This window comes from Oreochromis aureus, linkage group 3 (genome assembly GCF_013358895.1).
Source record: "Oreochromis aureus strain Israel breed Guangdong linkage group 3, ZZ_aureus, whole genome shotgun sequence".
Taxonomy (NCBI): domain Eukaryota; kingdom Metazoa; phylum Chordata; class Actinopteri; order Cichliformes; family Cichlidae; genus Oreochromis; species Oreochromis aureus.
In genome coordinates, this window is record NC_052944.1 from 85,428,805 (window position 1) to 85,444,202 (window position 15,398).

Here is a 15,398-nt window from a genome sequence, read left to right on the forward strand (position 1 = left end):
TACCAGCCGTCAGCTACGTAGAAAAGGATCCTGCTCTAGAAAGTAATATTAAATAAATTCTAACGACAGCTTATCAAGGTTAAACGTGCTGCTGTTGTTCAGCCGCTGGTTTCCTCTTTCTGGTGCAAAGTGGGCCAAAAACAAAGAAGAGAGACGGACTCGCGACAGAAAAGCCGATCAGCTGATCATTAAGCAGTTTCACGATTGAAGTAGCAGCAGGAAGGGAGGGAGAGAGAGAGGCAGTCGCTCCATATATCGGTTGTTAAGCTTAACATGGGAACGCTTTACAAACATTCAGAGATGAACTTACACACTTGCTTTACTTCTCTCTGGGATAACTTCCTCGGAGATGAAATGCTGGATTGCTAGTGAGGCTACAAATACACACAGCCGCTCTATCACGTGACCACACTGTTCCGACCTGCTACGGTTATGAGGCAAGTTACGCCGTGTCGCAAGTTTTGTGAGGTGCTTTTTTGATATTTAATGGATCAGATTACATTTTTTATTTCTCTCCGATATCCGATCCAGTAATTTACGTCAGTATCGGACCGATACCGATACGTAATATCGGATTGGTCCATCTCTAGTAGGAACAGGAGAGGGAGGGGGAGAGAATGAGAGGAGACGAGGCAGCTGTGCAGCAAAGACACAGAATAACTCCAGATTTGTTTCTTTTTTTCATTATAGCAAAAGTACGGGACAAACTGCGTCTCTTCTCAGCTCAATACAAAACGTGTACTATTTTCTCTGAATGAGGGACGATTCCATTTTTAAGGAGCCGTTGGAAACTAATAACTAAACTTATGAATAAAGTTCACTATCAATAACATCACAGCACCCACCCAACTGTATAGAAACTCCGTCGTGCTAGCTCACGCAGTACGAATTACTGTAACTGACTGTAAACAGTCAGCGCAACGAAAATAAACTCCACCTAAACTTGTTTTATATCTGACCCAGATAGACTGCAGGTCATAACTTCTTACCTGAAGTTCAGTTCACCTGACACTCGGACCAGCGGCCGCCTCGGGTTTCTGCTCCTGCCTCCCCTTCCCTCATCCACCAGCTGGCCTCTGTGGAAGCTCCGCCACAGCCACCACCAAAAAACTGAATTAGTTTTACACATCGACCAGCATCTGGCCAATCCACCACCTCTCATTGTTCATGCCGTTACAAAAAAAAAAAAAGTCATCAGCCCACCGGGCAAATGTCCGGTTTGCCCGATGATCAGTCCAGCTATGTTAACCTGCAACCAAATCTGCAGCTCCATAAAGCTATGTTACGACTTGGATTATATCTTATAATTCATAACTCTTATGTTAGCTCCCCCCAGTAGCCTACTGTCTGATATATTTGACGGTTGCAATAATTCTTTAAGTGTTATTTTTTCCTTGGTATTCTAATTTTACCGAAGTTTACTAAACTCAACAAACTTAATATTACTTACAGGGACATTTATTCTCTCCTCATTTTCTTTCGCCGAAGAATTGTTTTCTGCGGTGCCGTGTTTCGTGCTTGGCTCTCCTACCTTTGCTAACGTGATGCTCATAGTGCAGAAGCCGATGCTGCATTCACTTACACTCAGATATCTGAGCTTCACTGTGAAAACACAATCGTACGTTTGATATTTGATTGAATTGTATTGTTTTAGCTTCGGGGTGGCACCTGGGGTGGCCAGTCTGGTTGGGGGGGTGGCCTGTGCACCCCCAGGCCACCCCGCTGGACACGCCACTGATTCCCACCCATGTAATTGAGTATTGCGTGGCACATCCGACATACTGTTTTACTTTTGTCCATGATGCGCTTACCTTCAGGGTCATACTTCACATGAAGACCAAAATAGTTTCAAAGGCCAGATCTGAATGAGGGTGGGGGAGGGTCAATTTCCCATGTTGCAAAGAGCTTAGCTTCTGCCTTGCTAGCTTGCGCTGCGCTCAGTGGATCTGCGCTCGACAGTGCAGCCTAGGCAGAGTAGTCGAACGCAGATACACTGAGCTCTCGACGCAGACAGCATCGTCAGAAGAATAGTTGATAAAATAAATTAAAAATTTTGTATTGTTCGATACATATGCGTACCGAACCGAAAGCACTGTATTGAACGGTTCAATATCGATACGAGTATCGTTGAATCCCTAACGTTTAGTATTAATTTTCTCTAAAAACTGTACATTAATTTTGTCTGTGCGTCACAGGGTAAAGAGTGGGGATGGCCCAGAGTCAGAAACCAGTGGAATATCTGTGTCACCTCCTATAGTTTTCCTTTAAAATGAGCTCAAAGATGTGAATATTAAGAGTACGGTTATTTGTATAAAGTTTAGGATTAATTTTCTCAGAAACTGTTCAGTAATCTTGGCTGTGGGTGAAAGGATAAGGAGTGGGGGTCACCCAGAGTCAGAATCCAGTGAAATATCCCTCTCACCTCTTATAGTTGCCCTTTATTCTAAGCTCAAAGATGAGACTATTCAAAGTATAGTACTGTAAATTGGGTATAGTTTGGTATTTTCTCTGGAGCTGTTTTCATGGTTATTTATCCCGAATATTGTCTCAGTATGTCTGATACAAAAAAGAAAGTGGAAACTTTCAGGACAGAGTTTTGGAATGATTGTAAAACTGTGTAATCGTGCTTATGTACATCTGGATAATGACACAAACTAGTGTGTGGAGCTTCAAGTTGAATATATAAATTACTTTTTTCATGACATCAATAACTAAACTCTAAATAGTAGGTATGTTTAAGACGGTTCCTCTTTTTTGAGAGAATCTCCCCTGCTTTTCACAGGGCACAGGTGAAGCAGCGGTTGCAAGAAAAACCGAATGAAAGTAACTAAATACAATAAAATGGAAAAAAAAATGGCCTGGGGCGCACTGACAGAGGCGAGGCTGCCAGACACTGGCGCCACCAGACCCTCCCTCTGACCACCACCAGTAGGCAACGGGTGAAGTTTCTTGCCCAAGGACACAACGACCGAGACTATCCAAGCCAGGGCTCGAACCAGCAACCTTCAGATTACAAGACGAACTGCCAACTCTTGAGCCACGATCGCCTCATAATAAATCAAAATGTGCTCATATACCTTGAGTCACAGGCTGAAAAGCTTCTGATGAAGAAGCTGCTAAAGATGAGGCTCCTAACACTGCAGAATGCAATGCAGTGTTAGAATCGATGAAATGGTAGGTGACAGCAAGGTAAGCCTCTGTGTTAATGGAGGTCCACATATCAGATGTCAAACTAACTGCAGAAGTCTTTGCCACAGTCAGTTTTTCTGTTTGTTTGGACTCTTTGTATCTTTGGACCACCATAGCTTTCAAATCCTAAACAAAAGAAAGTGCAGCTCTTAATATGGAAATATGGGCAAAATGGAAACATGCTTCATATTTTAAGATGCACACCTGCCTTGTGGGGAAAACATAGTTAGTGTTCAAAGCTTTAACACGCTTTCTAAACTCACGGTCCTCCACAATAGTGAAGGGCTGGGAATCTTCTATCACCATGTTGACCAAGGCCTCATCCACATCATTCTTCTCCCCTGATAAAACAAACAGAACATTAAGAAATTACATATATCAGTAAATACAGCCCAAATAGGAATGAATGACATAGGGGAATATAAATGCATCACATGACCAGTGTTGGGACTAACGCATCATTAGGTAACATGTTACAGTAACTACGTCATTATTGTGGTAACGAGCACAGTAACTAGTTATTATGACAAAATCAGGAACGCGTTACTCGTTACTGGGATTTAGATAGGCTTGTTATTCGTTACTTCGTGTGGTGGCTATCGCGGAGCTTCCACAGATTCAGTAATATTAGCAAGTGGTGGAGGCCAGCAGGTGGATGAGAGAAAAGGGAGGCAAGAGGAGAGACCCGAGGATTCTGAGTGTCAGGTGAACTCAGTTTCAGGTAAGAAGTTATGACCTGCAGTCTATCTGGGTCAGATATAAACCAAGTTTAGGTGGAGTTTATTTTTGTTATGCTGACTTTTTCGTACTGTGTACTAGCTAGCATGACAGAGTTTCTATACACGTGGGTGGGTGCTATGATTTTACTGATAAGGTTAATTATTAGAGTTGCCAACCATCCCCTAAAAAGGGAATTGTCTCGTATTCAGAGAAAATATTATGCGTTTCGTATTGAGCTGAAAAGGGACGCAATTTGTCCCGGACTTCAACTACAATGAAAAAGACAAAGCTGGAGTTTTTCTGTCTTTGCTGCACAGCTGCCTTTTCTTCGCTCATTCTCTCCCCTCCCTCTCCTGTTTCTACTTCAATCATGAAACTGATCAATGACCAGCTGATCGGCTTTTCTTTCTTGTTTGTTTATCGCCCACTTTGCCCCAGAAAGAGGAAACTAGCGGAAGTCGCGCTAAACAACAGCAGCACTTTTAAGCTTGATCACCTGTTGTTAGAATTTATTTAATATTACTTTCTAGTATCAGCTGATGTTTGCTGGAGCCACAGCTGTAAAAGCTGCTGGTCATGATATCGGTTTGGTTATCTGGTGAGAGGAAAACATGAAGATGAAACCAGGAGATGTCCTTACTGAATCATCAGAGCTGAACAGGTGATGGAGAAACAGGTTTACCTTTTAGGTGACATGAATGAGTTGAAGGGAAGTTATGAACTGTTTCTGAGAGACAAATAACACCAGGATGCTCTTTGTTTTTATGTAGCTGACAGCTAGTAAGTGTGCAGGGGCGAACCTAGCAAAGTTTTGCCAGGGGGCCAGGTAGGGTATTAACAGGGAAAGGGGGGCACAAAGAAATACTTTTCTTTCTTATTCTCATTTAAAATATCTATTTATGCATATATACCATCAGAACAGTGTACATCACTGTCACAACAGCGTTTCTTTTCATTCAAAGACTTTATGTCTCTAGTCAAAATGCCCGGGCCAAATCTTTTGTCCCAGTCCAGCCCTGTATGCAGTTCCTCTGGAGTCTGGTGTTACCTACATCTTCTACATTTTCTGGTTTTATTTAATCAAAAGCACCACGACTGCAGTTTTTGTGTTGGATGTAAAAAGCGCACATGACGCTGTGACGTAGGCTAGAATCATGGCGGCGGTCAACGACGGTCCAGGCGTGGGATTTCTCTCGTAGAAAAATGCACATAATTTTTTCCTTTCTATTGGTAGGTGGCACAGTGGACTTGTGGCAAGTAAGCAAGCTAGAAGACTGGCAGTCTGGCTGGGTATCCAGTTACAGAAGCAACACATTAACAAGAGAATTCTGAGTAAAACCAAAGTTACTTTCCGTAGTAACTAGTTACTTTGAAAGTAACGAGTAACTTGAAGTAACTGAGTTACATTTCATAAAAGTAACTAGTAATGTAACTAAGTTACTAATTTAAAGTAACTTACCGAACACTGCAAATGACTGTATCCTTACAACCTAAAAAATCTTACCTGAGCTTGGTCCACCAGGGTTAGTGTCCTTGTTTTCATGCAGGGCTCTGAAAACACCCCGCCACTTACCCGCTTCGTCCGACTGAGCCCGGGGAACCATCCGGCTGAACCTACTCCTACTCCTGCAGCAAGATTAAAAAAAAAAATCAGTTTTATTGATTATAGAATACACTATATCAGATTCATATCGGTATCAGCAGATATCCAAATTTATCATATCGGTATTGGTATCGGACATAAAAAAAAGTGGTATCGTGCCGTCTCTACCAATAAGCACAGTTGCTGTAATAGTACATTCAAGGGCTGCAACACTCCCGCTGCCAGCCGTACACATCACAGACAACAACAGAAGCAGAGCACAGGTTTTAAGCCGGCGAGGTATGATTATAGATGTGGTGCTGGTGAGTCCATCTCACCTGCAGCAGCATTACAGACCAGCCACACTAATAAAGCATTTTCTTTTTAATTATACACTTTGTCCTTATTATGTCCTGGGTTTTCACTAGTGGTGCAACGGATCAAAAATCTCACTGTTCGGATCCGATCACGGTTTTAAGTCATGGATCGGATCAATTTTCGGATCAGCAAAAAAAGAAAAAAAAGAAAAAAATCTGACTCACCATTTACTTATTTAGGTATTTATTTGCCTATTAAAAAGCATTAAACTCAAGACTCATTCCACGCACTTATATAAAAACAAATTAAGGTGCAATATAGGACAGTACAGAGCTTTATATCTACCACTCCGCTGTGATATAGTGAGCGGTCACGTAGCTTTCTGTTGCCCTGGAGGTCCACCCATTTGTAGTTTGGGCAACAGAAGAAGCCTGGGACAGTTCAGCCATAATGTTAAACTTGTGCTCTTACATGCTTGGAACAATTTTATCACTGAAGTGGATGGGATATCATAGCGTGGCTCAAGCACTTTCATCTTAGTTTAAACCCCTTGTTTTGCACAATGGAGTACGGCCTCATGTCTGCAGCTAAACACTCCAATAGCTTTTGTAATAGCTTTAGCCCGGTCGAATTGGGCAGCAAAGGGCTGAAAAAATACCACAAACTCCTCTGCTCCTCACTTGGACCACTAGCGCTGGCCATAACTACCACTTGACAGACTGACTACCATACACATACTTTTTTTCGAATCTTCGGATCACGTGCGTGCTGAACCGTGGAGCGGGCTCGGTTCGGGTTATGGATCAACCGTGATCCGTTGCACCGCTAGTTTTCACTATTTAATAATAAAAAAGGAACCATCACAAAAAGACTTAAGGTCATGAAAATTAATTGAGATTTAGCAATTAAATGGCGCATCCACCTTATTTATTGAAAAGTATTGGTATCAATATCGGTGGTACTGACCCGTATTTACTTGGTACCAGGTCTATACCAAAATATGCAGTATCGCACACCACTAGATGCGAGTCAACTAGCACCCCCTCTGGCCAAGTGCCATAGCCTATAGCCAGATTAACTTGTGACACACATCTGCACCACGTCTGAATTCCTTTTCATGCACAATACATTTGTAACTTTCTATTGTGTCTGTTTGTGCGTCTTGCAAATAAACCTTTAAACTGAATGAAATTATATCATGTATTCATTTTTTGCCTACATCAGTAAGAAATGCCAAATTATATACACAAAGTTACAGAAATCACCACTCCAAATGTTCATCATGATTTTAATATTTTTGTTTTCTTTAACCCTTTAAAGCCGATCGGAGCGGGCACGCTCCGTTTTGTGTAACTATTTTTAAATCCCTGTAGAACTGCAACCACGTAAGCCAGCGCAATAAATTTTTTTGCATATGAAACTGGAGGAGTTGTACTTAGCTTGTCCTAGGTCACGGTTTACTTCCACATATAGCTTTGCAAAAATTGCATAAAAACCACTTGCAGCAACAAAAACATAATATTCCAGAAACACACTTTGCCGATCCGATCAGCTGTTTGTAACACTTCCCACGTTGAAACAGACATCAGCGCGAACGATCGCATGTTCGCCATGACCTGCCTGAAACCGGAAGTGACGTCATTTTCGCGGAAATGTAGTTTTTGACCTTAAGGGCCTCATCAGCCTAAACTGGTGTTTTTAAAAAATATGTTTGACTTTATGACTTTCTGAATAGTTTCTGGGATGCTTAACTCAAATTGCACTGCTGGAAATAGTTTAATTTGATGCACATGCTGGTTTTTGCAAATTTGCATTATAATATTATTTTCGTTTTTCCTGCAGTATATAAAAATTGGTGTATTTCAAAAATAAAACTATGAAGACACTCAAAATAAATTTCCTGGAAACTATTTTGTGCAAATTTTTTGTATTTACAGTTTTGAGGCATAAGCCTCTTAAATTTCTCTAACTAGAAATATATGTTAAAAAAAACAAAACAATTTTCAATTTTTTTTGTAGTTTATTGCACTTTTTGCAATTTATGTAATTACTATGCACTTAATGCATACATATTATTAAAATTTGGGCTATAATGGTTGTATTGATGTATAGCAACTTGAAATGCTCCCCAAAATGGCACTACAGCATGTAAAAATATAATATAAGCTCTGGCAGACTTGGTTCTATGGTAGGTCTTAAAGGGTTAACAATGCAATCGGTCTTGAACAAATATTTGATTAGTGTTGTCAGATCACATCCTGTAAGCAGAGTCTGCCTGTGTCTTTTCTATGGAAATGAACATGTGTGTGAAGGTTCTCAGTCATCCAGGTCATCGTAGTCTATGGAGCTTGGAAAGAAAAGTGTCTGGACTTCTTTAAATTGCTTGAAGACATTTCAGCTCTCATCCGAGAAGCTTCTTCAGTTTTAGGGTCAAATGGTGGCTACGTCCACACTAGCCCGGATAGATTTGAAAACGGCGTTTTCATCGGAAAACGCTCCACATCCACACTAATGTTTTCAATTTCTTTCAAACAGTTGCGTGTCCATACTGAAACGGCTGTAAAAGCTTACGTTCCTCGATTCATCCAGCGTCTTTTTTCTGTCTGCCGTTTATTTACTTTCTGGCTCTTTGAAACGTCACGGCAAAAATCTCAAGGAAAAGCACCAAGTTTTTTTTAATGGGCTGACAATGAGGTGGAATTGTTGCTGTGAGTAAAACAAAAGTACAAAGTTGCAAAAGCGAGTGAGAATTAAAGAAGTTGAAGAAAAGCTATCTGGTGAATGTACAAACATATTAATACTTAATAGAGCTGGCAAAATTGAGAACAAACAAAACAACTGCTGTACAATGCGTTGTACAGCAACGCGACAAATTAAAAATCCTTGATGGAAAGGGATTGTCTGAAATACTGAAGTGACACAACGATTAGCCTAATAGGGCTTTTGGAGCGTGATGTCACGAGAGGGGGCGTGGCCAGGATTTTTGGTTGAGGCACCATGTTTCTGGGCCAAACAAAGCGCTAGCGAAAGAGGACCAAAATGTTGGAAGTGATAGCAGAGCTGTACGTTTGAATTTGTTTCCAACATCCCTCAGTCAGGACATGCTATATTGTATTTAGATGGAAGCTAGCGAGCTAACTTCCTGCTAATTTCCAACTCTGTTAAATGTCATGAATTCCGTTTCGTTTTCATGGATGCCTGGATGATAAACTCAATTGTTACACATGCTAGAGCAGAACGCTGATCATTTTATTACGGATGAAAGACTTTAGTTAGTTTTTCAACTATCAGTGATGCCACAGTGATCGTGTGATTCATGGACCTGCAGCGGAGTTTGAACCCAGACACGGCTAGTGACGTCAGACTTAAAGACCGGATAAAGAGTGATATGAACATATCTATAACTTACTGGAATGAAAATGTCTGGAGCACACCAACACATATTTGGAGATGGAAGAGAACTGGATATCAGCTCGTCTCACAGCTGCTATCCAGACTAGACGCCTTCTTTTGGTAACATCCGATACATGAGCTGCCTCATGTTGCGTCCAAGTGGGGAAAGAATGAAAAGATAAACCATTTTCAACCTTATTCCCTTGCCGGCCGTGCGATCTAACATTACAACCGACCGCACAGCAAGCACGAACCATAGCGGGTGTTATCCGTGTGCTTTCGGTCCTCTTTTGCTTGCGCTTTGTTTGGCCCAGAAACACGGCACCTCAACCGAAAATCCTGGCCACGGCCCCTCTCGTGACATCAGTAATTATGTTAGTAATCACATGACGAACTGCATAAACAAGTACTAATGCTAACAGCCAATAACCGCCTAAAACCATAAATTAGCCTGCGTAATACTGCATATACGTAACTGCTATTAATTAACATAAAGTGCCAAACAATAGTGTATACTCACAGGAATGCCTTTTATGAACCGTTCACAAAATAGAACACATGTTAATCAGTCAATTGTCTGAGTCTGTCTGACACTTCTTCTGTCCATGCACAGATTATGGCTGTGTCCCAATTTAGAGACTGCACGCTTGAAGTACGCGTTTTGAGTGCGATTACGTCACTGCCACGCGACGACGGCTGTCCCAATCCAAAGTGTACTCCAAATGCGCCGTCGATATCCCCAAATATCAACCGTGGTCCGGTGCACGCTTCGTGGTCCCATATATCCCACAATTATGGGCTCAAATTGTGGTCATAAATATTTTGTACTTGTTAATCAGTTTTGTACTTCTATATCAGGATTTATTTGTGTAAAGAATTTGTGTGTGCGTAAAAAAGATTTGTGTGTGGACTTAGCCAAAAAATACGTGTGAAACTCTGCAAATTACAAGTACGAATTTTGACCCTACTTTTCATCTGATTGGCCAATGTTATGTCAATCACAAATTTAACTATCCAATCAGAAAATAGATGGGTTTGGCTAATGGAGGGGTGCTTTATGGAGTGTATATCTGCACCTAATCACTGTCTGCGTTCATTATTTATACAAGCTTGCGTATGTGTGTGTGTGTGTAGTGCTGTACAAAGGTCACAGAGTTATTCTCAGAGCTGAGGTTCCCCTTTTCTAAATCTGTATGTTCTAGAACAAAAAAGAGGAAGCTGCCAGTTGTTTACAGGAGGAGAAGAGTCTGGTGGAGCAGCAGATGAACAATTTCAGCCATTTGGACTCAGCTCAGCCACTACAGAGGAAACAATGACTTCAACACAAAAGGTAAGACAAATATCACAGTTACACTGTTATTGAAACTGTGCACAGCTAGTTGGTTTTTAAAAACCTATTAACAGCAGCTTTTTCTTTTCCATCCTGGGCTCCTCCATACATACACAATTTACATTCACAAACAAAAAACTCAGAGGTTATAAGAAAATACAAAGATCATTTTTATCAGCACACATTGAAACAACAATATCATCAGTCGAACTCACAATTTTTTATGAGTAAAAGTAGGGCTGGGCGATATGACCCAAAATTCATATCTCTATATTTTTTTAGCTGGATGGCGATATACGATATATATCTCGATTTTTTTTTTTATGAGCATTTATGAAATAATCATGCTCCATAAATAAAAGAAAACAATGTTGTTTTTGTGCATAACAAAGTGTTCACAATTGTGCAGTCAAAATGTAAACTAACAGACGCTGAGTATAATAACAAAGAGACAGATTTCACAGCTGCTCTATTCCCAAGTTCTACTGCTTGACTGACAGCCTGGAGTTTGAAATCCTCTTTGTAACCACGTCTCTTAACAGGTGCCATTTATGGCCCTTATACGCATTACAGCACGGTAATATTACGTAGGGCTGCTCGATTATGGCAAAAATGATAATCACGATTATTTTCACTGAAATTGAGATCTCGATTATTTGACGATATTTATTTAACAATAACAATGTATTGAATAATGACTTTAAAGATTGTCATAAAATAGTGTGCAAATACTGATAACAGTGCAAATGTTTGCAATATAAAAAATAAATGAAAAATGTAAACATCTATGTTTAGTGAACTTTGCAGTGTTGCTCTGTGGTGCAGCTACGACACTCTAGCAAAGTTTACACACTATGTCTACTTGATCCACGTCTGACTCTGCGAACCAATAATGTTTCCACACCACTGAAGTTTTTTTTTTACCTCTCTTTTCAACCAACAGCAGTCACTCTCCTCTCCAAATAACTTCTGCTTAGCTTTCCGAGCTTCCCTCGGTCCCCAACCCCCGGGCCTCGGACCGGTACCGGTTCATGAGTCGTTTGGTACCGGGCCGCGAGAGTTGAAGCTCAGGTGTGAAATGTATAGTTTTCAGGGTTTTTATCGGTTTTCAGCGTTATTTTGTTATCGTTTTTATCGTTTACTCGGTTTCCCTTGGTCTTTTCACGTGTGTTATGAATAAATTTTCTTTTTTTCGGTACCTGTACTAGTTTTATTTTGTTGTATTTATCCGCAACACCTTAAAGGCCGGTCCATGAAAATACTGTCGGGCATAAACCGGTCCGTGGCGCAAAAAAGCTTGGAGACCGCTGCTCTTAATTGTTGTGACACGTGTTCGAAATGCAGAGAGGTGCGCCGATTTCCCACACGAGCAGCGCGAGAGTAAAAGCACGAGGAGGGGCTAATAATCGGCTCAGTCATTTTAATGATTGTTGAAAGCCCAGATCGTAATCGTGATTAAAATTCGATTAATTGAGCAGCCCTAATATTACGTTGAAGCACAGTACGTATCACTCCGCGAGGCACCAGACTACGGTAGCCGTAATGCTCCGACAATCCATCAAGTGGTGCAGCCCCGTAGCTTAGCAAAGTCGTATTAAAACATTTTTTGACAGATTGCTGAGCGCCGTGTACCACGCAAAATCGGTTCGCGGTCAGTAAGCACAACCAGAATTCATACATAAGGAGCACTGTCGATTTTTGAGAAAATGAAAGGATTTTAGGCCGTGTAGCCCCTGTGGGCTGCATGTCGTTAGCGTTGTTAGCTAGTTAGCGCGGTTAGCTCGCCAACATGTTGACGTCGTCCAGTGCCACGCACGGGGCGATCCGCAGCAACTTGCTAACGGAGATTTGCCACGTTCATCTTGTCATTGCCTGCAGGTGAAGCTAAGGGGGAGGAGGAGTTGTGTTAAATGAAGGAGAGGCGAGGCCGAGTAACGTTGCGTAGAGACAAAAGTGGACGAAAGAGAGGCAAACCTGCGGCTCCACAAGTATAATTATAACGTAACATATACTATATCGATATAAACGATATTGTCACGTCTTATGTCTCCTATGAAAATATATCTATATTTTAAAAAAAAACTCGATATATTGCCCAGCCCTAAGTAAAAGATTTTCTCAGCTGATCAATATTTCTTCAATATGTATTTTTCATTACAACTCTCATTGTACCACATCATTGAAATGTGATAATTTCTCTAGAAGGTGATGGTAACACACCTACAATGTGTTTTTTGACATGTTTGATTCCACTGATGGAGAGAGTTTCTGTTTGTTCCACGACTGCATTTCACTCACTGCCTCTGTTTGTATGTCTGTCACTGCAGGACCAACATGGAGTGAGAAGTCAGCGCTTTCAGGAGGCCGACAAACCTCACAGAAGAAAGGGAGAGAAAACATACAGCTGTGTTGAGTGTGGAAAGTCTTTTGTCCAGGCTGGCGGCTTAAAAAGACACCAACTCATCCACAGTGGAGTTAAACCTTACAGCTGTGACTTGTGTGGAAAGTCTTTTACCCAGGCTCAGAACTTAAAAACACACCAACTCATCCACAGTGGAGTTAAACCTTACAGCTGTGACTTGTGTGGAAAGTCTTTTACCCTGGCTGGACACTTAAAAACACACCAACTCATCCACAGTGGAGTTAAACCTTACAGCTGTGACTTGTGTGGAAAGTCTTTTACCCTGCCTCAAACCTTAAAATCACACCAACTCATCCACAGTGGAGTTAAACCTTACAGCTGTGACTTGTGTGGAAAGTCTTTTACCCAGGCTGGAGACTTAAAAAAACACCAACTCATCCACAGTGGATTTAAAGCGTACAGCTGTGACTTGTGTGGAAAGTCTTTTACGCATACTGGAGGCTTAAAAACACACCAACTCATCCACAGTGGAGTTAAACCTTACAGCTGTGACTTGTGTGGAAAGTCTTTTACCCAGGCTGGAGACTTAAAAAAACACCAACTCATCCACAGTGGAGTTAAACCGTACAGCTGTGACTTGTGTGGAAAGTCTTTTACCCAGGCTGGAGACTTAAAAAAACACCAACTCATCCACAGTGGATTTAAACCGTACAGCTGTGACCTGTGTGGAAAGTCTTTTGCCTGGGCTGGAAACTTAAAAACACACCAACTCATCCACAGTGGAGTTAAACGTTACAGCTGTGACTTGTGTGGAAAGTCTTTTACCCTGGCTCACAGCTTAAAAAATCACCAACTCATCCACAGTGGAGTTAAAGCATACAGCTGTGAGTTGTGTGGAAAGTGTTTTTCCCAGGCTGGACACTTAAAAACACACCAAATCATCCACAGTGGAGTTAAACCTTACAGCTGTGACTTGTGTGGAAAGTTTTTTTCCTTGGCTCACAGCTTAAAAAGACACCAACTCATCCACAGTGGAGTTAAAGCATACAGCTGTGAGTTGTGTGGAAAGTCTTTTTCCCAGGCTGGAGACTTAAAAACACACCAACTCATCCACAGTGGATTTAAACCTTACAGCTGTGACTTGTGTGGAAAGTCTTTTACCCAGGCTGGAGGTTTAAAAAAACACCAACTCATCCACAGTGGATTTAAACCTTACATCTGTGAGTTGTGTGGTAAAGCCTTTTCTCAAAGTAGCAACTTACAGAAGCATCTAGTTACCCACTCAGGAATTAAGGTGTACAGCTGTGCAAAAACATTCACTTCATTATCTGCTCTGTGCAAACATCAGCCTGATCATGCAGGACTGAAATCACTGGATCACACTGAATCTGAAGAGAGAGAAAGATCCTCTTCTGGTTTCAGGGTCGGACTTAAAAACCTTGGAGATCAGGCTCCACAGAGTTCACATGGAATCTCCTGTAAAGAGTGTCAGCTGATGTCACACTTGGATCTGATGAGGTAGCTCTGATTTCTGGAGCTGCAGTGAATAATCCTGAATGTTACATTCAGGAACCTGCATGTATAGATATGCATATCAAGTTTATGTTTTTTCCTTTGAGGGATTTTAATTCTCTAAAATGTTATCCCTGTTACATTTTATTCTTTGTTCCCTTAGGACGCAGTAGTGTTTAGTAGTTGTACTTGTTACTGTATTATTAAAGTTATAGAAATATCTTTTTTACCAAACTGATATTGTATCAAAATTACAGATATGGATATATATCAATGTTGGGTCTGTGTTTCCACATGCCCCGCTAGTTTAGAGACTTATTCCTCATGAAGAATGCAAAACATAAGAGATCATCTTCATCCGTTTCTAACGAGGGAAGCTTTGGTCAAGAACCAGCTCTTGAAGCCTAAATCCTTCAAAGAGCAGCTGTCCTCATAGCCTTTTTATGGACATGACAGTTACAGTTTACACAGTACAACACAACACAAGCACCTCCCACCGTAAAACCCCCCAATGGTTCTAAGACAAGGCACTATTAGTGTGTATGTGTAAGCACCCATATGCATGTGCAAGAACTTGTGTGTGTGTTTGTGTGTGTGTGTATGCATGTGAGAATGTGTGTGTGTCTGAGTGAGTGTGTGAGAATGTGTGTCTCTCTTTGTGCGTGACTTCCAACTGTTTCTAACAACATCCTTAGTCATAAAATGGAAATCTCCCCCAAACCCAATATATGGTTCAATTCCTGTATTGGTTCACCATGCACAACACAGTGAAGCCATACAAAGGGCAGGAAGCTTACCAAACAACAAACAGAATCTTCACAACAGATGTGTCTACAATAAAACCTCCCCCAGCACAGAGTAGCTGGAGAGGTGGTCAGAGACAAAGGAATGTCTTGATCCTATAGATTGAACTAAGACTCTCAAATTTAAGAACCACAATGACAACATTCAACAATTAGACTTAACAGTCAATTTCTTTCATTTGAACTTTC

At 41.1% G+C, this 15,398-nt stretch overlaps 1 protein-coding gene and 1 long non-coding RNA gene across 2 annotated transcripts; both read left to right on the forward strand.

The window, feature by feature from the left end:
* Window positions 1–2,945: 2,945 nt before the first annotated feature.
* On the forward strand, window positions 2,946–12,892 carry LOC120437738. The gene is made up of 3 exons (XR_005611374.1): window positions 2,946–3,174; window positions 10,405–10,532; window positions 12,860–12,892. It is a non-coding gene; the product is annotated as an uncharacterized LOC120437738 (long non-coding RNA).
* A 36-nt stretch (window positions 12,893–12,928) lies between these two features.
* LOC120438299 (zinc finger protein 70-like) lies at window positions 12,929–13,585 on the forward strand (the record flags this gene model as incomplete). Its single annotated transcript, XM_039608706.1, has 1 exon — window positions 12,929–13,585. A coding segment is annotated over one exon (657 nt), but the record flags the coding sequence as incomplete, so codon positions are not given.
* Between the last annotated feature and the right edge of the window lie 1,813 nt (window positions 13,586–15,398).